We start from the raw sequence: 27,956 nt of genomic DNA, 5'->3' as shown, positions 1-27,956 counted from the left end.
GGAGCCACTAGGACAATATCTTTCCTCTGTCCCCTCATCTGCACCTGTGAAACCCCTCACTCCAATTCTTGTGGCCCCATCTGAGGACAGACTGCCTGGGCCTCTGCCACCACACCCAGGGCTCCTAGGGGGGAAAGGCTTTGTAATGGACAGAAAGGATTACTGGGTGTCCTGTCTAGCACACACTTCTGGGTTAGCTCCACCGTTCATTGTCTTCAACTATGACAGCAACACAAAACTGAGAGCAAAGAGACGGCAAAGCAAAAGCTTCCTGCGTGGAAGAATACAGTTGATTATCTCCCCCTGGATACTGACCAGTTTGACATCCACCTATAAATTTCAGCATTCTCCATCATCAATACACAGGTGTTTGTTAATTCTTCTTTGAACTGTTGGAACATTTTACTCAGTCCCTCATTAAAATGAGTTAAAATCTTCGATAGGTGTTCATTTTCTATCTGTGCAAGAGCTGTGATTTTACCTTTTTAAAAATGCTATTCTTCAACACCTGTTTCAGCTCTGAGGCTGTGGTATGGCCGCCCACCGCAGGCCTCAGCAGGCCATGGGGGTCCCGGAGACTTCAGGTCAGAAAGGAGCCCTAGGCTGAGCTACGCAAGCGGGGTATCCCAGAGTCTTTTTCCCACCTTAGAACTTCCTTCAAAGAACAGAAAAAGCCCCCGTGGAGTGAAGGTGATGAAGTTCCAGCCCCAGCACCCTCAGGAACCCGGGCCGCCTCAGCCCTACACCACTGAGGTGGCAAAACCAGCTCAGTTACCTAGTGGTCGGCCTGAAGCTATAACATAGGGTTGAAAGCTCATGACTGTCAAAGAAAAACTGTACCCAAGGAATTAAACAGGCAAGGAAGTCTTCATGCATTGCACAGCAGGGGAGAGAGGCCAGCACTCAGTCTGAGCTCAACTCAACTGAAACAAAGGGCAGTGGGCTTTTTAAGAGCTGGGCTGGGGGAGCCGGAGGGTTGTCTGGGTCTGCAAATAGGCTGTGACCTCGGGGAAAGGAAACCTACTCACATCTTCAGGACAGGAGGTAGTTTACTACTTGAAGAAAGGCATCTGCAAAGTCAGGGAAACTGGGAGACAGAAGGGGTAGCTCCTTTCATGTTGACATTTCAAAGAGAAGGTTCCCAGGTCTGAGAAAGACATTTCCTGGACTATAAAACTGGCAAGAGGCTTTTTAAGATTTACCTACTTCTCAAAACAACAGAGAAAGAATTTATAACAAGTTTTCTAAAGTAAATGATCTAAGAAAAGGGATGTCTGGGGTCTCTGTGGCTAGGCCATCTGAATTCTGGAAGGCTCTGGATGAAAGAAAGGTCAGGGGTTTAAGAAGCAGGAATAAGCCTAAATTCAGTCAAGCTGAGGGAAAAGTTATGGCTCCACTGTTTATTCACTGGGTACCCTAGGGCAAGTTTATCAACCTCTCTGGGCCTGGTTTCTCATGTTATAAAATGCAGACGGCTGATACTTACTTCGTGAGATGGTTGTGTAGGTTATATTAACTCAAGTACAGCATTTGAAAGAGTAACTGGCACATAATAAATGTACTACTTGCTGTTGGTTATTCTGCCATCTGAACCTCGGTTTCCCCAATCATCCGCTCTGAGAAGGTATACAAAAACTTAAAACATGATGGAAGCAAACACCCTTAGAATAGGCCTGGCTTCCACAGCTAAGAATTCTTTTGCAATGACCAACATTCCTAGAACTATAGTTACTGTTACTGATGCTCTGTGGCTGCTGATGCTCATGCTCTCATGAATTCCCTATTTTGTTACTAAGATAATTTACTATTGTTTTGTCATGCTATTCCCTATTGATAGTGATATCACAGTGTTACTATTATTATCTCCTATTCCCTGCATCTGGCCGCCCTTCCCTCAAGCAATCCCGAAGCCTGCCAGGGCCTCCCATTCCCAAGCCAGGCTTTTCCTCCCTGAGGCCTCTATGCTTTCATCTGATAGGAGAAGACGGAGGTGGGGCTCAGACTCCAGGTCCCCAACAGCGAGCAAAGACTGACTGCAGCACCTCAAGCCCTCTGGACAAGTGGGAGGCAGTGGCTGGGCCCCTGACAAGTCTGAAGAAATGAGACATACGGCAAGGCAGCTGAGGCCTGGGGATGTGCACAAACCAGTAGACGGAGCTCCCCTCTGCTCCCAAACACTGCCAGCAGCTCCATTCACCCACACTGCTTTCATCCACGCGCCCCTCACAGTGGAATCACCCACAGGCTGGCTAAACCCCAGGAGACACAAGCGGTTCAAACCCCGCCTTCCCCCAAGGCTGCGGCTCTAGAACTCAGCTTCTCCATCTGCTGAAGGTCTTGGCATTTCTGCCCAGCTCAGCTTCAAGAAGTTAGTGTAAGAAATGAGATGAAACGACTCCTTTAAAACACTACACAAAGTAATTAAATTTTTATTGAGGCCTTTCTGTGCCAGAAAGAGACCACAAGGAGGCACAAGGCCCAGTCCCTGCTCTTGAGGAGCTCACAGTCTAGTAAGAAGACGCCAAAATAATTCCCACAAAGACGGAGTGCAGGTGCAGCAGCCATCAGAGGAAGGAACTGTAAATCCTCGCTGCCCCCCATATTCCAGCTGGACTGAGAGAAAGCAAATAGGAGGCTTCGCACTGCCTCTCACACCTTCCCTGTGACAGCTCTGACCTCTCTGCTCCAGGCACCATGTGGAGGTGAGGGAGAGACAAGGATGAAGGGAATCCACTCACTGCCCTCAAAAAGCTAGGACACCCGGCAGGAGATACACAACAGTAACTTTTATTTCCCGAAGCCGCAAACCAGTGCAGCAGAAGCTGGGGAGGCTGGGGGAGACTGGAAGAACAGGGGCTGGGCCAGCCCAGCCCAGTGGTGGGAAAGGGAAGTATGGGAAGAGAAGGTGCCCAGGGCCAGGGAACTAGGACAGGAGGGAGGTTTCCCAGTGGAGAAGCTCAAAGCAGGGTGCCAGCAGCCACAGCCAACAGAAGGGCCGCCAACACAGCGGAAGGCGCTGCAGAGCCTTTGTTATGGGGTCCACCTTGTGCGGGGTACTGCCCCATATTACTACGGTCCTGGTGGCCAGCAGCACTTCCGGCCACGCTGGAGTCCTCATCCTGGGAGATCTCGGGTTCTGCTTCCTGTGGAGGAGTCCGGCTGGTTGGGGCCGGAGGGGGCTTCGAGGTGGAGGTGCGGGTGGTCGGGGGTGGCATGGAAGTAGTGACAGAGGTGGTCGGGGCCAGAGTGGTGGGCTGAGGAGGCGTCATCAGGACAAGGGGCGGGAGCCGCGGGGAGAAGTAGGTCTTGTTTTGGAGGTCGGAGTTACAGCGGGATCTCTGGCAGCAGGAGCCTTTGAGGGTAAATTCTGGGCCTGTCACGGAATCCCGGGTGCACAAATCGTCCAGGATGCAGTCCTGGACAGGCAAGGCCACAGTCACGTTAGCTGCAGGAGGGAGACACTGGTAGGTACGCGGTTGGAGAGAGGGGGGCAGGCAGAGCCAGAATGAAACGGGGGTAAATTGAGGGCAGAACCACCAAAACACGAGACAGACAGGCTCTGCATCCAGTTATCCAAGTCTCGATTCAGGCCCCACTTTGGGAAACACTGTTTCCCTGTGTTTACCCATGGACCACACTTCCATACTGAGAGCTGAAGCGTGTGAACTGAACTGGGAGCGCCACAATGCCTTGTAAGAAAGGTTTGGGCAGGGCTACACCTCTCACATGACCAGAGGGGTCAAACTTCCCCTCCATCCCTCCCACCCAGCCGAGCCAAAATGCAGTCTTAGAGTCAGAACTACATCTCCCAGAACACACCTAGCAAACGCCAGGAGGCCGGCGGAGCATCTCTTCTAAGTAGTTAGGTGCAGGTGCTAACCCGGGTTTTAAGAAATGAAAACTAGACTCTACAAAATGCCCAGGCAGAAGCCTGGAAGCTGAAATACGTTTCCGAAAGCACCTCGTCACACCCTGCACCTGGCAGGAAACGTATTTCCCCAAAGCACTGCAGACAAAAGCACCCGTATCCCCAGGCTCTATTAGGGACAGCACATTTCTCAGGTGCTCTGGGTCAAGACGCGCACTTAGGCCAACGATTCCCAGAATGCGCTGGAGGGAGAGCGCTTTGGGGAAAGGACTCCCTGCGCCCACGAGACCTGAGAAAAGTTACCGCAACGCCTGTAAGCTTCGAGCTCCCGGGCTCTCTCACCTGCCATCAAGGTGACGTTGCCATCAAAACAGCCCTTGTAGACGCGGTCGCTGGCGTTGTAGCAGCTCACGACAGGCGGCGCCGTACCCTGGCACGCCTCATGGCTCAGCCCCACGCAGCTGTAGCACTCGACACCGTTGGGCTCGGATGCACTCTCATTGCCTGAGAGGGGATTGAGTAGGAAAGAAAGGTCGAGAAAGCTCTGCTCCGGGTCCCTCTAGTCCACATCTCCGTCCCTAAACGGATGCCCAGCTCAACCTCGGGCCCGCCTGGGGAATATGGGCCCGCCCACTGACCTTAGGCCTGTCCCCGCTCCAGTCTCCTGGCGCTTAGAGCAGTGAAGCTCCGCCTCCTGCCTCGTGGCCCCGCCCCCAGTCCTGCCTCGCTCTCCCGCCTGCAGCACGTGATCACTCCCAGCCCCTCAGTCTGCGTGGTTGCTGCCCTGGTCCTACCTGCGGGGTGGAGTACTCGCGAGGTGAGGTTGAGCTTGGCATTGCAGCGGTCCTGGGAGCACTGCTGCAGCTGGATAAAGGCCAGCATCCCGTACAGGTCCAGTCCGCGGTCATTCCTGCCCGGGAGTCCCGATCCGCAGCCCCTCACTGCCACTGAAAACTGTCCGTGGACTGCCGAAGGGGGAAGGGAGGGGTCAGCGGGCGGGGCATTAGGGGCGGGGCCTCCAGTAGATCCGCACCCGAGGATAGCCAGCCCAGAGTCGGAGGGCTGGGGCCTCCGAAAGAGCAGATTGCAGGGGAAAGAATCACAGACAGAGGGGCGCAACCTCAGAGGCCTTACTCCGAGGGGGCGGACAGGTTGACAGACGCTGGACAGAGCCAGGGATGCAGGAGAGCCACAGGGGCACAAAACCGCAGAAAGCAACTTCAGAAAGAACTAAGCGACTGTCAAAAAGGCACAGGATCAGAGAGTGTTGGGTCCTCCTAGGAGCCCTGGCCTCAGATGGAGGCGGGATCCCTCGAGGATGCGTCGGAGGGGTGGAGTCTCCATCTAAGGAACCTAAGAGGACTTAGAGGATCTCTATCACCAGGGAGCCCGATGGGTAGGGGAGGCTGTTTGCGGAGGAGAGGCTTCTGGCAGGACAGACTGGAGAAGGGCTCTCAGTAGTTGAGCGGAAATGGACAGGGTGTGCCTTCGAAGAGGACGAGGTACCAGATCCGGGCTCTCCTAATTCACCCCCTCAGCCCCGCACCCGCACCCCTCAAAACCTTAATGCTTGGTTACGACGAAGGACTCAGGCCAGGCTGAATGGGAGGGATGGGGCTGCGTTGACGGGGTGTGGCCAAATTCAGGGGGTGGGGCGGGCTATAAGGAGGCGGGGGCTAGCTGGAGGAGCTTGAAGGGGTACGCCTGGACCAGGGGCCCACACTCACTGGTCTCCACCGCCCCCACGGCCTCTGTGCAGACGTCCACACCGGGTGCGCACTTCACGGTCTTGGTCTTCTGCGGAGAGCACCCATCATCTGCTTTCTGCACACAGCTGTAGCACTCCAGAGCCTGCGCTCCTGGGGGTGCAGGGCCCAGTGGGACTGCGTGATCCCTACTGAAGCCTCCTACCCCAAAGGAGAAATAGCCTTTCCCACGCCCTCCGTTCCCGGCCGAGCCATTGCTTTTGCACACCCTTTTCCAGGACAGGAGTAAGGAAAACCATCCCACAAATCTGGTGCCATGAAATACACTGTGGCACATTTCCTTTACGCTCCTGTGCCTGCTGTGGGAGCATCCTTCCACAGCCCCCTTATACTCAGGTGGGGGATCCCTGCCACGAATAGGGACACCTTCCCACAGTTCTCCACTGAAGATGGGCGAACTCACCCCACAGCTGAATTGGCTCAGTGAGGGATTCCCTTCCCACGACCCTCTCTGCAGGGGGTGAAGGGACCCTCCTCCCTAGAGCCCCCACTCTACCTGCTCTGCCCCTTCGAGGCATCAGACCCACCTTCTCAGAGCAGCAGTGACAGCAGCAGCCAGACTATAGTCCAGATCACTGCGCGGGCGCCTGCTCTTCCGGCCAGGTCCATGGTGCGCCCTGCTCCCTCGGCGTGCCCCCTGGGTGTGCCGCCTCCCAACCCGGGCCCTCTTACCTGAACCCGGGATGAGTAACGTCCCCCCAGGCAACCCTGGCCTTGCCCAACCGGGCCAGTCCTAAAGGATCAAGAGCCAGAAGCAGATGTAGCCTATCCTCACATTGCTAGGAGATGTCAAATAGACCCCGTGGGTACGAAAGAGAAAAAAGCACTTCATTGAGTATTTCCTGGTCACTCTGCGGTGTGAAGAGAGAGGAATATGTCTGGAGCTGAGCCACTGAGGTAGGATATCTGAGTAACCGTGACAGCAGAAGAGGCAGAGGTAGAGAAGCAGGGTTAACTATTTTTTTTTGCATTATAAAAAATATTTTAATCCAAAAGTTTGAATATTGACGTTTATTTACAATGGTATTTACAGTTTCACTGTAATTTTTGTGTACAAAGAGGTAACTATGTACATAGAATTATCTACAGTTGCTTCTGTCCAACACACAAATCATGACTGTGTAGAAAAATGTTAACAGTTAAAACTGCTACAGCTCGAAATCATTCTCATTAAGTTAGATTCTCACAAATCCTCCTGGGGTTGAAAAGTGCTGGTTAAATCAGGGTACAAAGGGAGGCAAGTGTGTGCAATCCCCACTTCCTCCCATTTTCACACTCCCTTACTTAGCTGACCTGCACTCGAAGTAAAACCTGTACCTGAATTCTGGACAATTTCCTGAACAACAGGCATTGTAAGTATAAGATGTTTGTTTTAGGCCTGTTATTAGGAGTCTAAAGCAGAAGGTTTAACTTTGGGGTAGACTTTTTAAAGATATTGATGCTAATGACCTATTTAATCATTTGTATGACTGCCCACGGATTGTTCTAATGGTAGTCAGGAAACTACCCAGTGAGATGCCTGAACACTGGTTTCCCTGGTGCTTTTAGTGAAGTTGCCTGTTAGCACCAGAAAATTTTATTATTTGATTGGAAGCCTTGTTTTGACTAAGAAGGTAAGAGAGAACAATGGAGAACAGATCCATTAAGAGCAACAAAATGATTCTGAATCCCTGTTTGCTACAGAAGAATTAAAAGGAAGTTTTAAAAAGCTTGGGGTAATAAAATAATCCACCAATCAGTTTCTTTAAGGTTAAAGCAGCCAACAGGCTGTCTAGCATTTTCTAGATGAAGAAATTAAAGCTTGTGTAACTTTGTGATAGATACTGTTAGTTGTAGCTTAATTAATTTTTTTTTGTTCTTTTTTTTGTTATCATTAATATACAGTCACATGAGCAACACTGTGGTTACTATATTCCCCCCATAATCAAGTCCCCACCACATACCCCCATACAGTCACTGTCCATCAGCGTAGTAAGATGCTATAGAGTCACTACTTGTCTTCTCTGTGCTATCCTGCCTTCCCCATGGTAGCTTAATTACTTTACCTTAATTTTTTGTTCTTATAGAAAAATACAATCCATTTAATGAGTTTCTAGATATAAATTATGGAGAAAAATAGACGCTACCAGCTCCTAAAGGTCTCTGGAAATGATAGTTTTTGCCTGTGAAGATACACATACAGAATGTAGTATTTCACTTGAAAATGTATTTGATTCTTTGCTATCCCTTTTAATTTCTCAAGTGATTAGCGATAAATGAGCTAATTATTACTGGGTAGTTGGGAAAAACTTTTGAGTCATTTTTCTATCTAAGAATGTCATTAAAAGAAACATGTGGAATATCCTGTAGTACTATAAATACAAGATAACTGGAAATCAGTTTTACCTTTGAAACTACAAATGACTGGCAACTGTTTCCTTAATAGTTATTGCAGGAGTAGGTCCAACATGAGTCCATATACAGCCCTTGTCTGGTCTGGTGGGGACTGTGGGAAATGGTGATGAACGTGACTTGACATACTCAGAAGGTGCATGACAAACAAACTCCAAGTATTCCATCTTCCTTGGAAGATCCGCCTCTGGTCCTATGATGTGGGACGCAGGATCCCTGGGGCTAGAGAGAGTGGGGATGAGCCACGTCAGTGCTGCGCTCTTCTCCCAGTCCTGGTCCTGGATGAACCCCCTGATCTGAGCACAGTAAGGTTTTCCATCTTGTTCACCAATTACAGAAACAACATCTCCAATTTGCTAATACACTCCCTTGTAGAAGATTGATTCTGCAGTGATTATGGGAGAAACAGACTCAGGAGCTTTGGTGGGATTTTTTAATTTAAAAATATGTCTTCTGCCTTTTCCTTTGGTGGAAACTTTTTTTTTCAGCAGCTGGAGCAGATTTGCGTTCAGTGTCTCTGAGCCGAGCAGACCTCCTGGGAGTTTCCTGCTCCCTCCGCCTGCCGCCCCCGCCCCCGCTGCTCTGCGGAGCGGCGGCCGAGGTGCAGCGCGGGGCTCCCCGCCGCCGCCGCCGCCGCCCCCAGTCCCACCCACCGCCCCGAGCCGGAGCCCCGCAGCCCGCGCCGCCCCGGCCCGCGCCGCGGTGGCGGAGGGTCGCCCCCTTCAGGCCCTGCTTCCCCACGGAGGACGACGTGGGCTTGCAGACGCTGCAGGTGGGCTTCAGGCCCAGGGGCGCCGTGGGCGGCTCGGGCGGCCCCCGCGGGCGCAGAGACCCCGGAACGGCGACCGCCGGCCACTCGCAGCGACAGGAGGAGCGGCGCGGGCGCTGAGCTGTCCCCGCGGGGGCCGGGCCGCGGCCGCTGCCCCTGGGGGCAGGAAGCGGGTCCGCTCGCTGCGCGCGGATAACAGCTCCGCGCGACCAGAGGCGCCGAGAGGCCGGGCCTGTATTCTTAACAAGCTCATCACCATCCTCCCTCACCGTCACCGCCGCTGTGACAGAGACTTAGGAGTCCCCGCTGCAGCACTTAGGGCACAACCTGAGATTGAGAGGGTCGCTTGTGAATGCCTGACTCCCCTGGAAATCAAAGGCGGGTAGGAGACCTACTCAGACGCCTCTGGAAGAAGCCTCCGTCTTCCAGTACTACACAGTCTGTCATTCTTTCATGATCTTTCCTATCAGAAGTAAACACTGTAAATTGAGACATAACATTTTAGAGGCAGAAATGTCACCTTGGAGAGCAAACAGATGCTTAATATTTGTTCTGACTGGAGATTACAATGACCTGGTACCAAATGTACGCGGGGCTATGCAAGGGACTTCCATTCCTACAATCTCACTTACAATACAGTGTTACAGTGTGAGGAGCTCCGGGTACCAGTTTCTAGTACACAAGGACCTCTTGTAAAAATCAACTGCCATAGAAGCTTTATGACAGTGGGATTTCACTCTGTATTTCATGTCTGTTTTTTATAGCTTACTGTCAGATGGTTTATATGACGCCAAGTCTTTGTTCAGAAGGGCTGCCCCTTCCATGATGATATTCCCTTAGACAAACCTCTGTTTTAAAATAAAGCACTTCGTGGTACTGTTGCCAGGAATAAGTTGAGCCAGAATGTAGGCGCTTCTCTGTAGTTCTCAGGGCAAAGCAAGATGACATGGGTATTACGTGCTGCTGCAAATCTTTTCTTTTTCCTAGCAAATTCAAACACTGCACAAAAATTCTCATTTTAATTGTTATGGAATTTATCAATGCCAATATCTTAGTATATGATGTCAAATCCTATTTTTATGATTGATCCTTTTCAAATCAATAAATCTAAACTTTAATCTGAAAAATGGTCTTATATATGTCTAATCAATTGGTTTTGTGGCTTTTCCTTTGCTTTTAATGCAAACTCTCGGACAGAACATCTAAGAAGGGTCACCCAGTTGTACATAACCGGAACCCTAAGGGACTCTTGTGCCTATTAGCTTTAACTTGGAATAATGGCTTAGTAACAACTGTCTCTCCTAAAAATTTCTACGTAAGTCATGTTTTATGATATATTTCGGAGACTTACTAGGGATTTTGCTATATTTCACAGTGATATGGCTTGAAAAGGTTACAACCTTTGATTCCAATCAAATCTAGTACAACAGCAGGTCAAAGAAAGTCTTGAATGTTGCTGGGTATTTTATTCAAGTACAGTATTTACACTTTTGGCAAAGGTAATCAAGATTATTAAAGTCAGTGAAGTTCCTCTTTTAAATTTCTCCCCAAGTTCGCTAATCATCTTCAAATGATAATTTGTCTCAAGATGGGTTAACAAAACTAAACTACAATAAGCACATTTTCATTTTAAGTATGTTTTCAGGGATAATAGTTCAAAAGACAAAACAGGAAGGCTGGCAAAGAGCTCATTCTTTCAAGAAGGAAAGCATGGTTAAGGATGCTCTAAATTGAGGGTTAGAGGTCACCTGAATGGTAGCCCTGCTTCCGGAATGACTGACTGTATATGCCTCCCTCTGAAGTGGCATGATGTTCTCTAAGATTTAGAGGTTCCTTCACACCTTTAGAAGGTTATATGGTTCTAAGTAAACTTATAATTTGGTTTTAGTAAGGTCTTAAAAACCCATCTTTCCAATTAAAAATGTTCCATCTCCTGTAAATGTCACTACCAATCTGATATCCTGCCATGACATTCCAGACATTCCAGACATGAGACAGGAGAAAATGTGACAGGCTTATGTAGATGCTATTCCCATCCTTTCACTACCCAAACTTTGCCAGGAGCCAGTTTATCCTGGAACATTTCAAAAAACATGTCTTTACCACTACGGTTTTAGAACAGAGATTCAAAATTTAAAGGTAAGAGAAGGCCTCAGCTGGATTTGACCTAGCTGTGTGACTTTACACCTACCTCTGACACTACCATTCATTTGGGTCTCGGTTTATTTCTCCAAATAGTGGAAAATAACAAATCACGTTGGCAAATACTGTTAGATTTAAGTAGGTTCATAGTTTTAAGATAGAATTAGAGGAGGATGGGAAAAAGAGCTTTTAGCTCCTTGGAGTCTTGGGAAGGTGTGTGCCCACCTACCATCACCACTGGATCACGTATCTTGTAACTTATTATTCTGAAATGCTCAAAAATATCTATGGATGATGATGATGACAAAGAAGATGTCAACTTTTAAATTTGATAAATTCCAAAGAGGAGGACATGTGATATACAGGAAGGGGTTCAAACCCTAGCTAACCATCATTAACTACACGGTGTAAGACAAGTTAGTTGCCCTGACCTCCCTACACATATTTTTCCCATTTATTAAATAGGGAAATTATGACTTTTCTTTTTTTTTTTTTTATTTTTCTTTTTTCTTTTTTTATTTTATTTATTTATTTTTTTTTAAATAATTATTTTTTATTGAAGGGTAGTTGACGCACAGTATTACATTACATTAGTTTCAAGTGTACAACACAGTGGTAGAACATTTATATACATAATTCTAGGTTCCAGCTATCACCCTACCAAGCTGTTACAATATCTTGACTATATTCCTTATGCTATACATTACATCCCGGTTACTTATTTATTTTACCATTGGAAGTCTATCTTTTTTTTTTTTTTTTTTTTTTTTGTGAGGGCATCTCTCATATTTATTGATCAAATGGTTGTTAACGACAATAAAATTCTGTATAGGGGAGTCAATGCTCAATGCACAATCATTAATCCACCCCAAACCTAATTTTCGTCAGTCTCCAATCTTCTGAGGCATAACAAACAAGTTCTTACATGTAGAACAAATTCTTACATAATGAATAAGTTACATAGTGAACAGTACAAGGGGAGTCATCACAGAAACTTTCAGTTTTGCTCATGCATTATGAACTCTAAACAGTCAGTTCAAATATGAATACTCATTTGGTTTTTATACTTGATTTATATGTGGATACCACATTTCTCTCTTTATTATTATTATTTTTAATAAAATGCTGAAGTGGTAGGTAGATACAAGATAAAGGTAGAAAACATAGTTTAGTGTTGTAAGAGAGCAAATGTAGATGATCAGGTGTGTGCCTGTAGACTATGTGTTAATCCAAGCTAGACCAGGGCAATAAAACATCCACGTATGCAGAAGATTTCTCTCAGAACAGGGGGGGTGAGGTTCTAAGCTTCACCTCTGTTGATCCCCAATTTCTCACCTGATGGCCCCCCTGCGACTGTGCCTGTCTTAGGTTGTTCCTCCCTTGAGGAATCTTACCCGTCTCTGGCTAACCAGTCATCTTCCGGGGCCATACAGGGAAATGTGAAGTTGGTAAGTGAGAGGGAAGCCTTATTGTTTGAAAAGGTTAGCTTTTTACTTCTTTGCATATTTATGCCCTGTGGCTTCTATGCCCAGCATTTGTCTTGAGGTATCTTTACCACTTGGAGGAGTTATGATACTCGGTAAATTTGATATGAGGCACGAATTCTATTTAAGGGTTGTAATTAGGAAGGAAGAAGAAAAGCTATAGAAGTAGCAGACAGAAGAAAACATGGGAAGATTGATTATTTCTTTGACATATCTTCTTGTAGAGTAACTTCAGCATGTATAGGTTTTAAGCTACTACTTAAATTGCGCACACACATTAACATAATAGGAGTATAGTTACATAACCAAAGCATATCTGTAATTACCAGCCATCTCCAGTGAAACCAAGAAAACCATTAAGGCACCTTAGGCATTTGTGAAAACTTATCTATGATATGGTGGATATTGTCCAACTGAACTTGAACAGTCTGAGAGAAATCAGACAAATTAAAACAACCCATTCCTGGGGACTGTTCACATGCCATATGTTCTTTTAACAGTAAATAGTCCGTAGTTGTAAGAGTTTGGAGCGCTACAATTTGCACTTCTCCAAATTCTTGGTTGAGTTCCAACAGTATAGATCCAGTCAAATTTGTTGTTTTACTGTATGCACAGGCCAGCTTAGATATCTCCTTCCTCATTTCCATATCAAGTCCAGGAACTGGTGGGATGAGTGCATCTACAGCTGTAGCAGTGCGTGGATCTTTGTTGGGGTTTTTTGATGATCATCTTCGGGCATGAGTCTTCCAGAGAGTGCAGATGTTGGAAGTTCTTTTTCATATCGTATCTTAGTTCATGTTCGGGGTAGCCCAATTAGGCTTTGATCCTCTGTATAAACACAAACAGACCCTTTGCCTACACTTTTATATGCCCTTTATACCCTTGTGTAGAACTCTTTGGAGGTTACCACACAGGAACTGCCCTTTTTTTTTTTTTTTTTTGCTTTGTTTTTGGTATCACTAATCTACACTTACATGACGAATATTATGTTTACTAGGCTCTCCCCTATACCAGGTCTCCCCTATAAACCCCTTTACAGTCACTGTCCATCAGCATAGCAAAATGTTGTAGAATCACTACTTGTCTTCTCTGTGTTGTACAGCCCTCCCTTTTCTCCTACCCCCCCATGTATGTTAATCTTAATACCCCCCTACTTCTCCCCCCCTTATCCCTCCCTACCCACCCATCCTCCCCAGTCCCTTTCCCTTTGGTACCTGTTAGTCCATTCTTGAGTTCTGTGATTCTGCTGCTGTTTTGTTCCTTCAGTTTTTCCTTTGTTCTTATACTCCACATATGAGTGAAATCTTTTGGTATTTCTCTTTCTCCGCTTGGCTTGTTTCACTGAGCATAATACCCTCCAGCTCCATCCATGTTGCTGCAAATGATTGGATTTGCCCTTTTCTTATGGCTGAGTAGTATTCCATTGTGTATATGTACCACTTCTTCTTTATCCATTCATCTATTGATGGACATTTAGGTTGCTTCCAATTCTTGGCTATTGTAAATAGTGCTGCAATAAACATAGGGGTGCATCTGTCTTTCTCAAACTTGATTGCTGCATTCTTAGGGTAAATTCCTAGGAGTGGAATTCTTGGGTCAAATGGTAAGTCTGTTTTGAGCATTTTGATATACCTCCATACTGCTTTCCACAATGGTTGAACTAGTTTACATTGCCACCAGCAGTGTAGGAGGGTTCCCCTTTCTCCACAGCCTCGCCAACATTTGTTGTTGTTTGTCTTTTGGATGGCAGCCATCCTTACTGGTGTGAGGTGATACCTCATTGTAGTTTTAATTTGCATTTCTCTGATAATTAGCGATGTGGAGCATCTTTTCATGTGTCTGTTGGCCATCTGTATTTCTTTTTTGGAGAACTGTCTGTTCAGTTCATCTGCCCATTTTTTAATTGGGTTATTTGTTTTTTGTTTGTTGAGGCGTGTGAGCTCCTTATATATTCTGGACGTCAAGCCTTTATCGGATGTGTCATTTTCAAATATATTCTCCCATACTGTAGGGATCCTTCTTGTTCTATTGATGGTGTCTTTTGCTGTACAGAAGCTTTTCAGCTTAATATAGTCCCACTTACTCATTTTTGCTCTTGTTTTCCTTGCCCGGGGAGATATGTTCAAGAAGAGGTCACTCATGTTTATGTCTAAGAGGTTTTCGCCTATGTTTTCTTCCAAGAGTTTAATGGTTTCATGGCTTACATTCAGGTCTTTGATTCATTTTGAGTTTACTTTTGTATATGGGGTTAGACGATGGTCCAGTTTCATTCTCCTACATGTAGCTGTCCAGTTTTGCCAGCACCATCTGTTGAAGAGACTGTCATTTCGCCATTGTATGTCCATGGCTCCTTTATCAAATATTAATTGACCATATATGTCTGGGTTAATGTCTGGATTCTCTAGTCTGTTCCATTGGTCTGTGGCTCTGCTCTTGTGCCAGTACCAAATTGTCTTGATTACTATGGCTTTATAGCAGAGCTTGAAGTTGGGGAGTGAGATCCCCCCTACTTTATTCTTCTTTCTCAGGATTGCTTTGGCTATTCGGGGTCTTTGGTGTTTCCATATGAATTTTTGAATTATTTGTTCCAGTTCATTGAAGAATGTTGCTGGTAGTTTCATAGGGATTGCATCAAATCTGTATATTGCTTTGGGCAGGATGGCCATTTTGACGATATTAATTCTTCCTAACCATGAGCATGGGATGCGTTTCCATCTGTTAGTGTCCCCTTTAATTTCTTTTAAGAGTGACTTGTAGTTTTCAGAATATAAGTCTTTCACTTCTTTGGTTAGGTTTATTCCTAGGTATTTTATTTTTTTTGATGCAATTGTGAATGGAGTTGTTTTCCTGATTTCCCTTTCTGTTGGTTCATTGTTGGTATATAGGAAAGCCACAGATTTCTGTGTGTTGATTTTGTATCCTGCAACTTTGCTGTATTCCGATAACAGTTCTAGTAGTTTTGGGGTGGAGTCTTTAGGGTTTTTTATGTACAGTATCATGTCATCTGCAAATAGTGACAGTTTAACTTCTTCTTTACCAATCTGGATTCCTTGTATTTCTTTATTTTGTCTGATTGCTGTGGCTAGGACCTCCAGTACTATGTTAAATAACAGTGGAGAGAGTGGGCATCCCTGTCTAGTTCCCGATCTCAGAGGAAATGCTTTCAGCTTCTCGCTGTTCAATATAATGTTGGCTGTGGGTTTATCATAGATGGCCTTTATTATGTTGAGGTACTTGCCTTCTATTCCCATTTTGCTGAGAGTTTTTAACATGAATGGATGTTGAACTTTGTCAAATGCTTTTTCAGCATCTATGGAGATGATCATGTGGTTTTTGTCTTTCTTTTTGTTGATGTGGTGGATGATGTTGATGGACTTTCGAATGTTGTACCATCCTTGCATCCCTGGGATGAATCCCACTTGGTCATGGTGTATGATCCTTTTGATGTGTTTTTGAATTCGGTTTGCTAATATTTTGTTGAGTATTTTTGCATCTACGTTCATCAGGGTTATTGGTCTGTAATTTTCTTTTTTGGTGGTGTCTTTGCCTGGTTTTGGTATTAGGGTGATGTTAGCTTCATAGAATGAGTTTGGGAGTATCCCCTCCTCCTCTATTTTTTGGAAAACTTTAAGGAGAATGGGTATTATGTCTTCCCTGTATGTCTGATAAAATTCCGAGGTAAATCCATCTGGCCCGGGGGTTTTGTTCTTTGGTAGTTTTTTGATTACCGCTTCAATTTCGTTGCTGGTAATTGGTCTGTTTAGATTTTCTGTTTCTTCCTGGGTCAATCTTGGAAGGTTATATTTTTCTAGGAAGTTGTCCATTTCTCCTAGGTTTCCCAGCTTGTTAGCATATAGGTTTTCATAGTATTCTCCAATAATTCTTTGCATTTCCGTGGGGCCCGTCGTGATTTTTCCTTTCTCGTTTCTGATACTGTTGATTTGTGTTGACTCTCTTTTCTTCTTAATAAGTCTGGCTAGAGGCTTATCTATTTTGTTTATTTTTTCGAAGAACCAGCTCTTGGTTTCATTGATTTTTGCTATTGTTTTATTCTTCTCAATTTTATTTATTTCTTCTCTGATCTTTATTATGTCCCTCCTTCTGCTGACCTTAGGCCTCATCTGTTCTTCTTTTTCCAATTTTGATAATTGTGACATTAGACCATTCATTTGGGATTGCTCTTCCTTTTTTAAATATGCTTGGATTGCTATATACTTTCCTCTTAAGACTGCTTTTGCTGTGTCCCACAGAAGTTGGGGCTTAGTGTTGTTGTTGTCATTTGTTTCCATATATTGCTGGATCTCCATTTTGATTTGGTCATTGATCCATTGATTATTTAGGAGCGTGTTGTTAAGCCTCCATGTGTTTGTGAGCCTCTTTGCTTTCTTTGTACAGTTTATTTCTAGTTTTATGCCTTTGTGGTCTGAAAAGATGGTTGGTAGGATTTCAATCTTTTGGAATTTTCTGAGGCTCTTTTTGTGGCCTAGTATGTGGTCTATTCTGGAGAATGTTCCATGTGCACTTGAGAAGAATGTATATCCCGCTGCTTTTGGATGTAGAGTTCTATAGATGTCTATTAGGTCCATCTGCTCTACTGTGTTGTTCAGTGCTTCCGTGTCCTTACTTATTTTCTGCCCAGTGGATCTATCCTTTGGGGTGAGTGGTGTGTTGAAGTCTCCTAGAATGAATGCATTGCAGTCTATATCCCCCTTTAGTTCTGTTAGTATTTGTTTCACATATGCTGGTGCTCCTGTGTTGGGTGCATATATATTTAGAATGGTTATATCCTCTTGTTTGACTGAGCCCTTTATCATTATGTAGTGTCCTTCTTTATCTCTTGTTACTTTCTTTGTTTTGAAGTCTATTTTGTCTGATATTAGTACTGCAACCCCTGCTTTCTTCTCACTGTTGTTTGCTTGAAATATGTTTTTCCATCCCTTGACTTTTAGTCTGTACATGTCTTTGGGTTTGAGGTGAGTTTCTTGTAAGCAGCATATAGATGGGTCTTGCTTTTTTATCCATTCTGTTACTCTGTGTCTTTTGATTGGTGCATTCAACCCATTAACATTTAGGGTGACTATTGAAAGATATGTACTTATTGCCATTGCAGGCTTTAAATTCGTGGTTACCAAAGGTTCAAGGTTAGCCTCTTTAGTATCTTACTGCCTAACATAGCTCGCTTATTGAGCTGTTATATACACTATCTGGAGATTCTTTTCTTCTCTCCCTTCTTGTTCCTCCTCCTCGATTCTTCATATGTTGGGTGTTTTGTGCTGTGCTCTTTCTAGGAGTGCTCCCATCTAGAGCAGTCCCTGTAAGATGTTCTGTAGAGGTGGTTTGTGGAAAGCAAATTCCCTCAGCTTTTGTTTGTCTGGGAATTGTTTAATCCCACCGCCATATTTGAATGATAGTCGTGCTGGATACAGTATCCTTGGTTCAAGGCCCTTCTGTTTCATTGTATTAAATATATCATGCCATTCTCTTCTGGCCTGTAGGGTTTCTGTTGAGAAATCTGACGTTAGCCTGATGGGTTTCCCTTTATAGGTGACCTTTTTCTCTCTAGCTGCCTTTAACACTCTTTCCTTGTCCTTGATCTTTGCCATTTTAATTATTATGTGTCTTGGTGTTGCCCTTCTTGGATCCTTTCTGTTGGGGGTTCTGTGTATTTCCATGGTCTGTTCGATTACTTCCTCCCCCAGTGTGGGGAAGTTTTCAGCAATTATTTCTTCTAAGATACTTTCCATCTCTTTTCCTCTCTCTTCTTCTTCTGGGACCCCTATAATACGGATATTGTTCCTTTTGGATTGGTCACACAGTTCTCTTAATATTGTTTCATTCCTGGAGATCCTTTTGTCTCTCTCTATGTCAGCTTCTATGCATTCCTGTTCTCTGATTTCAATTCCATCAATGGCCTCTTGCATTCTATCCATTCTGCTTATAAACCCTTCCAGAGTTTGTTTCATTTCTGCGATCTCCTTTCTGGCATCTGTGATCTCCTTCCGGACTTCATCCCATTTCTCTTGCGTATTTCTCTGCAGCTCTGTCAGCATGTTTATGATTCTTATTTTGAATTCTTTGTCAGGGAGACTGGTTAGGTCTGTCTCCTTCTCTGGTGTTGTCTCTGTGATCTTTGTCTGCCTGTAGCTTTGCCTTTTCATGGTGATAGGAATAGTCTGCAGAACTGGGACGAGTGACGGCTGGAAGGACTTCCTTTCTTGTTGGTTTGTGGCCCTCCTCTCCTGGGAGAACAGCGGCCTCTAGTGGCTTGTGCTGCTCAGCTGCGCGCAGACAGGGTTTCTGCTTCCTGCCCGGCTGCTATGGAGTTAATCTCCGCTGTTGCTGTGGGCGTGGCCTGGCTCGGGCAGCTACTCCAAAATGGTGGAGTCGCATTGGAGCAGGAGCGGCTGGGAGGCTATTTATCTCCGTAAGGGGCCTCCCTGCTCCCTGCAGCCCAGGGGTTAGGGTGCCCAGAGATCCCGGATTCCCTACCTCTGGATTAAGTGACCCGCCCTGCCCCTTTAAGACTTCCAAAAAGCACCCGCCAAAACAAAACAACTCCCACCAAAAAAAAAGAAAAAAATTTTTTTTTTAATTAAAAAAAAAAAAAAAGTTTTTAATTAAAAAAAAAAAAGTTTTTAATTAAAAAAAAAAAAAGGTGGTTGTTCGTTTTTCTTTATTCTGCGGTGCCAGCCTCAGGCCTCTGCTCACCGGTCTTTCTGCCCTGTTTCCCTAGTATTGGGGTCCCTATCCCTTTAAGACTTCCAAAAAGCGCTCGCCAAAACAAAACAGCAAAAAAGCAAAAAAAAATGGTCGCGTGCTTTTCTTATGCCCTCTGTCGCCCAGCCTCCAGTGCCTGCTCACTGTTCTTGCTGCCCTGTTTTCCTAGTATCGAGCGCCCTGCACTCTGGCCCGGATGGCTGGGGCTGGGTGTTCGGCAGTCCTGGGCTCCATCTCCCTCCCGCTCTGCCTGCTCTTCTCCCTCCGGGAGCTGGGGGGGAGGGGCGCTCTGCTCCCGCGGGGCCGGGGCTTGTATCTTACCCCCTTCGCGAGGCGCTGGGTTCCCTCAGGTGCGAATGTGGTCTGGATATTGTCCTGTGTCCTCTGGTCTTTATTCTAGGAAGGGTTGTCTTTGTTATATTTTCATAGATATATGTTGTTTTGGGAGGAGATTTCCGCTGCTCTACTCACGCCGCCATCTTCTGCCCCTCCTCTATTTTTTTTTAAATAATTATTTTTTATTGAAGGGTAGTTGATGCACAGTATTACATTACATTAGTTTCAAGTGTACAACACAGTGGTAGAACATTTATATACATAATTCTAGGTTCCAGCTATCACCCTACCAAGCTGTTACAATATCTTGACTATATTCCTTATGCTATACATTACATCCCGGTTCCTTATTTATTTTACCATTGGCAGTCTGTCCTTTTTTTTTTTTTTTTTTTTTTGTGAGGGCATCTCTCATATTTATTGATCAAATGGTTGTTAATGACAATAAAATTCTGTATAGGGGAGTCAATGCTCAATGCACAATCATTAATCCACCCCAAGCCTAATTTTCGTCAGTCTCCAATCTTCATGACTTTTCTTATTTGCATCATTTTGAGTATTAAATACATGACATGTATTGGGTCCATTACAGTGCCTGGCACATAGTAGGTATGTGATAAATGTCAGTCATTATTGTGTAGCAAACAATGACTTTATTAAGAAAACTCAAATATCCTGGACATCAGATCCCATTTACCCACTACTAATATTACAAGCTTCCTTTGAGACTCCAACAGTAATCCTTGCTTGTAACCTGCCAGCAGCTATTTTTAAGAAAAGACAATCTATACTCCACAGAAGATGCATGTTAAATATCTTCCTTTACCTGAAACTGCCTAATTCTCATCTCCATAATTGTGGAATTATTCCATATTTACTTAGAACCACAGCCTTTTAAAGTCTGAAGGAATCTTAGGGAACACCATTTTCATATTCTTTTTATAGATCCGTATGCAGAGTTTTTTTTAAGATACTGTATTTTTTTAGCTCTAAAATTTCCCTTTTGTTCTTCTTTTTTTTTGTATCGTTAATCTACAACTACATGAGGAACATTATGTTTACTAGTCTCCCCCATCACCAAGCCCCCCCACAAACCCCATTACAGTCACTGTCCATCAGCATAGTAAGATGCTGTAGAGTCACTACTTGTCTTCTCTGTGTTGCACAGCCCTCCCCATGACCCCCCCACATTATACATGCTAATCATAATGCCCCCTTTCTTCCCCCAGCCCTTATCCCTCCCTTCCCACCCAACCTCCCCAGTCCCTTTCCCTTTGGTAACTGTTAGTCCATTCTTGGGTTCTGTGTTTCTGCTGCTGTTTTGTTTTTTGTTCTTTTTTATACTTATTTTCCTATTGAAATTTCCTATACTTTCACACATTTGTTACAGGAACATTTTCCTTTATCTCAATTATATGAATTGCTTTAAAATCATGATCTGATGACTCCAAAATATGGATCATCTCAGGGTTGACTTTTGACCATTTTTCTCTTGAAAATGTGACTTAGTTCTTTGTAGTCCATTAACTTTGGGTTATACAGTGGATTATATAATTTGTGTTGTGTGTGTGTAGACTCCAGATTTTGTTATATTGCTTTGAATAGTGTTAATGTTTATTTTAACAGGCAATTAATTTTGTTAAGCTACCAACTTTGTCTTACCTACAGTAGATAACAGATCAAATCTCAGTTAAGGTCTTTTATCTTTACCTGTGATGCTTTGGGTCTGTCCAGGAGTCACCCAGAGACTCGAGCAGTTTACACCTACAACTCAGGGCTCTCCTTGTCGGATTCTCTCCTTGCTTGTACTCCCCTCTCACTCTCAGGTAGCTGCAGTCACACCAGCCTCTGTCCTCTTGTTAACTCAGGCAAGAAAGAGGTCAATTTTTTTCCGAGCTTCAGCTGTCTTGTGACAGGCCACAACTGCAGCCTGCTTCCAGACCAGAGCTGCGAAAATGGACAACTCACCCCATTACAGATCCTTCTTCCAGACACCTACTGCTCTACAAAACCTGCCTGCCTTTTTTCACTCTCAAAACCTTCAGGTAGCTATTTTTTAATATTTGGACTGAGTTTATACTCATTGTCTGTGGATAATTAGTATATTCAAAGCTTACTCCATCACACTAGAGGTGGAACCCACAAATACCTCAATTTTTTAAAATGCATATATATATATGTATATATATATATGTATATACGGAATCTAAACTTTAAATGCTATACTGTAGGCTGCCAAGTCTTTCTGCATCTTTCAGTCTCATTTTACCCCACTCCTGCAAGGATCATGCTGCTACTTATCATGCGCCAGTAAGTATCTTCTATTGTGGAGACAGTTCTTTCTACTCGTCCTCAAGCCTTCATTCACATCTGGTTTGTAGTCAGTCTTTGTTTCCCAAGTGCAGATGTGTACCACTAGTAAACCAGATGACTTCACACAGCTGAGACACAACATTAAATAGCACTGAACCACACTAAGGGGAAGTTATTTTCAATTCTTTGTCAACACTTCTGAGTCTGTCAAGGAATAAATCCCGGTTTGGTGCTAATATGCCTTTGACACTTTTCTAATAGCGTCTAATTTCCTCCTTTCAAACATAGAGAAAGCAGCTCTCATGTGAAGAACCTTCTCCAGGCAACTGCATCTATCTAGAAATGATTAATGTTATTTTGTTTTCAGCCAATGTATTTTTAGAGCTACCTTCTATTCGTAGTGATACTGTTTTCCATTTGTGATAATGAAATAAAGTTTAATTTTAAAGTAAAAATTCACAAAAAGTGAACTGATTTAAAAATAATAAGTGACAGTATAGGTTATATACAGATAAGAACAGGAAAAAGATTTGTAGTAGAGTGGATAACATCCGGATGCTTTAACAAGTACCCCTCTTCCCTAATCTCAGTAGCTTAACACAACAGAACCTATCTCTCGCTTATGAAAATTCCAAAAATATGTTTCTGATCTGTGGTAGTTTTCCATGTATTCTTCCAGGGACTAAGAATGACAGTCTCTTCCTTCTTCAACACATGGATTCTAAGATCACTTTGAGCATGTTTGGTCTGAAGACCAGGAAAACACAGAAAAAGTAAGACAAAGAATTGGGAGGTTTTTACTTCCAGGTGTACAAAAAATATGCTCCTTCTGCCCACACTCCCCTGGCTGGAACTCAGTCTATGGCCACGCTTTACTGTGAGAAGGAAGTGGGTCTACTCTGTGCCTAGGAGGAAGAGAATTTAGGGTTGTAATGAGTGCAAAGTTTAGGAAACTGCACTATAATGTGGGAAACTGCACTAGGGTATGTTCCTTTAAAGCAGAGGGAAATGGGGAGCCATCAGGTTTCAGAAACCTCCCTTTATTTTGTTAAGAATGTCTCTGGATATTATGGCCTCGCCTTCCCGCTCACCTTCCAGCCCCAGCATTAGGGTGAGATGCAGAGACGGAAAGGCAGTCCTCAGGAATGGTCTGTTTCAGCAGACTTCTGCCCACACAGAAACCTGGGATGCCCACTCTAGCTCCAAGGTGCTCAGGCCTCCTGTCTCCTCCCTGTCTTTTTCTTCCTAGCAGCTTTGTCATCATAATTTACTAATCCTGCCTCTCACCCTCTCCTCTTGGCTTTCTGAGAGTTCAGTTGGCTGACCTGAAAGAGTAACCAGTGTTCAGGTTTATTGAAAGCTCTTCCTCCTTCCTTTCCTCCAAGGAAATTATGACCACTTCACACAGAGGCTTCCCAGAGCCCACCCCCACTGAGTCTGGGCCATTTGTTGTGCCTGCAGCCAGCCCTTCAGTGTTACCAGGCCCAGGGAGGGAGCCCACTGGCGGGGTGGGCCTTCCCGATTGGGTCACTATTGCTCCACAGCCCCATGTCTAGTATATCCAGCCTGTTCTGATTTGGTGGCTCACTCATGCAAAGAAAGGGGGCAGGTCTTTAAAAGCAGGACATGTCCTTCCCCAGGATCTTCCTTTGATCCTCACAGATCACAAAGGACATAATTCAGGATCTGAGCTCTCTGCTTGGGCTCAGTCAAATTCAAATCATTGATTCAGTACCATTGAGACATTAGCAGTCATTTAAGTTGAGTTCTGTATATTCCTTAAAAATGGTGTATTTTCAAACAGTTAACAATAAGTGTCAAGCCTTTGATCACCCCAGAAATGCTGCTGTTAATGAGTTTGCTCCTCACACTTTATCGGAGTACAGTGGGAGACCCCCACGGGCTCAGGCCTTCAGTCAGATGTCACCTATGCTTGATCCCCGCTATGTTAAATTCTTGAACTGGCAGCAGAGTGCATCCGCAAATAGTGATTTCTACAAATATGTTTCAGGAGAGAAGCAGCCCCTGCAGTAAACTGGAGTTTCATGAGTGTATCAATGAAATGCTGCTACACTTCCGATACTAGGTCCTGCACCCACTCTCCACACACTCACACTCTTATGAAATTATGTGGAGCACCCAGATTCAAAAATAGTTCGGAGGTTCTCAGGAGGACTGTTAGGTACACTAATTTGTAATAACAACGTCATCGTAGTGGTCTGCTCGGCGGCCCTGTTTCTTACCCCCACCTTTCCCCCTGGCATGGGTACCCAAGCCAGACCGCAGAGGCTTGAATCTGGTAATCACCACTTTCTAGTTTTGAGATCTGGAGTAGTAAGTACTCCAAATGACATCTAGGATCTGCTTTAAAATTCTCCAACTGAAAAATAAAAGAGGGGTGGCGATGGAGAAGTGGAACAAGATGGACCAAATACTGATGGTTTCTGAGGATGGGCAAAGGGAAGCTAATTCATTCTTTCATGTTTGTTTGAAAATTTAAAAGAACACTTTATAATTCTCTAGAATGTAAACTATTTCCCAAGTCCTCCTTTCACGGAACTCTCTCCTCTATTCCGGAGATACGTGGTAGAGAATACAGTGGGAAGTCTACCCTCGTTGTGCAGAACGATTTCTGTCAGGCTTCCCTGTCCCTACAGGCTGATGATGTAACAAGAACGGCTGCTTCCTCCTCTGCCGCCGCAGCTGCTCACACCGAGGACATCACACTGCCTGGTGCACCTCACTGCGGTCCTCGCCTCTCACAGGCCAGGAAAGATACTAGGTGTCTGGACTATACCCCGTGGGGGTATATGATTTAGGACTATACCTGAATTAGACAGCTATAATTTAGTGCCATGCTCAGTGTTTTCTCTGAGATTCCAGTCCCTCAAGACCTCCCCTTTCCAAAAGGGGAGAGAGATTGGAGGCGGGAGGAGGAGAAGACAAAAAGAAAAGGAATATACTGCATTGCATTTCAAGCACCAACACAGCTCCACTCTCTCCCGGTTGGCTCTGCAACAGCCAGAGAGAGCACCACCCCGGTGCGGCACCCACAGAGATGGCACAGATAAGGCGAGCTGTGGGGCTCTGGACACACGTGTTCCTTTCAACCTCCCCTCAACCTTTCACACACGGTTTCTGCCTGGAGCTCTGGCAGTGCCAACATAAACTGCTGGCCCCCCAGCTTCTATGAACAGGACTGTCAGGGCTGCGTGTGATCACGTCACAACTGCATAGACTGGAGAAAGGCCATTTACAAGGCTTTCCCCCAAATTATCAATTTTTAATTACAACTCAACAGAATATTGACATCTCTCTCATCACTGACAGATCCTATGAAATTCAGAGACTGTTTTCCTTCAGGTCTTTGAGAAACACTGAAAACTGAATATAATTTTATTACTCCTTTCATGTCTTCATCAGCTAACAATCTGGATCTGTCCTTTTAATCTCAAGTGTAAAAAATGAAATCAGTTGTGAGTTTTATGGTAAGAATTTAATAATTATCACCAAAGGAAAGGTTAAAAATATATTTAAAGCCAGCTGATATCAGCATCAGAGTAAGAGAAAGTGCATAATGACAGTTGTGATTCTTACACTCTCTTGCTTTGCGTCTCTGAGGACCGGCAATCCAATCTCTGCTCAGACTTGTGTGGAGGGTAGGATGTTCTGCGCCCGCAGGACTGACACCGCCTCACCCCCTCCGGCTGCACAGGCCTCAGCTTCCCGCGCTGCAGACTTCAGGTCACAACGGCGGATGCGAACTGTTCCAAGAACAGCACTGCATCGCCGATGAGGCAGGACAGCATTTACCTACCACTTGATTTCCATTGAATACAAACAAGTACAAAATGATCTTCCTGGCCTCTACCACGATCACTATAGACTGAAGCATGTGTGGATTTCCATCCAGGCAGCATGCATAGACCGACGGCAGGTTCTGAAGACTGGAATACTGTCCCAGGCTTGGGCAAACCCCTCCCTCTGCATCTATGATTCTCTACCTCTTTCTAAGGGCGATTACTGCGCAAGCACTTTGTGAATGTAAAGCATTCCCGCGTGAACCGGTTTGGGGTTACCCTCCATTTGTAAGAGTGCTCAGCCAGATCGGTAGATTCACTCTGGGGAAATGTGCATCTGTGGCAAAGGCAATATGCTCCCTATTCTACCTGTTCCCCCACATTCCCCAGCCTGGGCAGTTAGGTTGGGCCATATGATAGTTCTGACCAGTAAGCTGTGGGCAGAAGTGACTTGGGTCACTTTTAGGCAAAGGATGGGAGAGCTTGTACGTGACCTTCTGGCTGTGTCCTTTCCTGCTGGGATGACGGAGGGGACCATGAGTTGCAGATGCTGCAGCTACAAGATGTTAAAAGCTGCTGCCCTCAGTCTGGGTCCCTGAATGGCTGTGTGGGACACACCAACACTGCCAACTCTTGCTGGGCATGTACAGTGAAAAAGAAGCAAGCCTTTGTGTGTCAAGGCACACACAAAGATGGAAGATGGGGCTATTCAGTCCCTGAAGCATATCTTAGATAAAATTATATCTGAAGTTCAAAAGCCTCAAAACTTTCACCTACCCAGCTTCACAGGCTCCAGATGCTGCGCTTCTGAAGCTTCCTCCCACGCTGAGGGCCGGGCAGGGTGCTCTGCAGGGAACGGCTCCACCACGGCATGCTGGCAACCTGGCATGGCCCCACACAGGGCACGGAAGGCAAAGCGGAACCGCAGTCTGACCCGGGTCTTGGCGGGATGCCCTGTAATTCCTCCCAAAATGAAGGGAGACAAGCGGTCTTGTGGGCAGCTGCCAAGCAGCCGTTTCTCACCTATGTTCCCTCATGTGGGGGTGGGGCGGGGGGCTGCCACAAGACCGTTTCCCACGCGCCACCCGCATTTTGGGAGAGCACAGGATTTCCACCTCCCTTCCTCCCCCTCAGGGCACAGCTGCAGGCTTCTGTGTCTGTCAGACTACTTGGCTGTAACTGGGGGAGGGCTCCCCCAGCGCAGTGACCCACCACCCAGACCATCTGCCGGCTGCTCCCTCTGCTTCAGAATCACCCTGTGTGGGGGGCTAAGGAGGTGGGGAATTGCTGCCCTGCTGGTCTGACTTCTGCTGTCTAAGTGATAAACGTGTGAATCCACCTGGTCTCCTGTCTCCTTAGCAGCCAAGTCCCTGGAGCGTGGGGACCCAGGAGGGCAGCTGCGCTCCTAGTCACGGCCACCAACCTGCTGCGGTGGATGCTTGACAACTGAACACCGTGTAGGTACCTTCACGATAACCACCTGAGGTTCAGCCTCGGACAGTCTTGTGCTGGGACACCTCTCTCCCGCTTGGAGAATGAAGTGGGGCTCCAAACAGGCCAGCCTTCTGAAGGGACATTGAAGAGCAAATGAACCAGGCTGATTTCCTTTCCTTTTAATGTCTTCGACATTTTACTAAAGTTAGCAAACTTAGAAGGCTCCAGCAAGGAACCCAGTTTGGCCACATGGGGTGACATTATGTGTCTGACATGTGCTGACTGGTGCAACAGTAAGAGAATGCCAGTGCCCTGCCTAACATGCAGTGGGATGGTGTGTGGCATTTCCTACTTTTGCCGTTCCAATGAACCACAAAGAAGAATCGTTCCTTCCAAATCAATCAATGATGATGCTAACACTAACTTTCCTGAACATTAATAAACATGAACAGTACACAAATTCATTCACTAACTGGTAGCCATCAGGAACTGTGTGAAAAAGGGTTTACAAAGATAAACAGCATTGCATCTTTGGATGTAAACCAAGAGTTCTCCAAGATGGGCAACGTTTCCTACTTGGTGGCGAGATCCAGAAATAAACTCTGGTTTACAGGTCTGTGGATGTGAGATGATTTACAGGTAACTTTGTGACAGGTGAACCGTCTGTGCTTGTTACAAAGGAGCAGCCCTACAGAGCCATCTCCATCGCAATCACAGAGCAAGGCCATGCCCTAAGGACCCCCAAGAACGGCGGCAGAGTTTTGCTTCTCTCAAGTTTACAAATATCCTAGTGAGAGTCAAAATCAACAGGACAAATTTTGATGGTTGCCAGGGAGAGATTTTCTCAGAAAGAGAAAGGGGAAAAAAATGCCTCATATTATTTCTAGAAGGAAGACATCATTTCTTTATAGGACTTGGAAATATGTTGCTCTTAAG

The 27,956-nt window shown here is 45.3% G+C and overlaps 1 protein-coding gene and 1 pseudogene across 1 annotated transcript; both read right to left on the bottom strand.

Moving 5' to 3' along the window:
- Positions 1 to 2,413: 2,413 nt before the first annotated feature.
- On the bottom strand, positions 2,414 to 6,985 carry LOC118925768 (ly6/PLAUR domain-containing protein 3-like). The gene is made up of 6 exons (XM_057493378.1): positions 6,928 to 6,985; positions 6,307 to 6,367; positions 5,571 to 5,843; positions 4,663 to 5,030; positions 4,211 to 4,372; positions 2,414 to 3,445 (listed from the first exon to the last, which is right to left on the bottom strand). The coding sequence occupies exons 1-6, from the start codon at positions 6,983 to 6,985 to the stop codon at positions 2,958 to 2,960; spliced, it is 1,410 nt and encodes a 469-aa protein (XP_057349361.1). The 3' UTR covers positions 2,414 to 2,957.
- Positions 5,443 to 27,748, bottom strand: LOC130681131 (uncharacterized; annotated as a pseudogene).
- Between the last annotated feature and the right edge of the window lie 208 nt (positions 27,749 to 27,956).

The sequence above is a fragment of the Manis pentadactyla genome, chromosome 15, assembly GCF_030020395.1.
Source record: "Manis pentadactyla isolate mManPen7 chromosome 15, mManPen7.hap1, whole genome shotgun sequence".
In the NCBI taxonomy this organism is placed as follows: Eukaryota; Metazoa; Chordata; class Mammalia; order Pholidota; family Manidae; genus Manis; species Manis pentadactyla.
The sequence above is the reverse complement of the archived record's forward strand: the minus strand, read 5'-3'. Positions and strand labels throughout refer to the sequence as shown.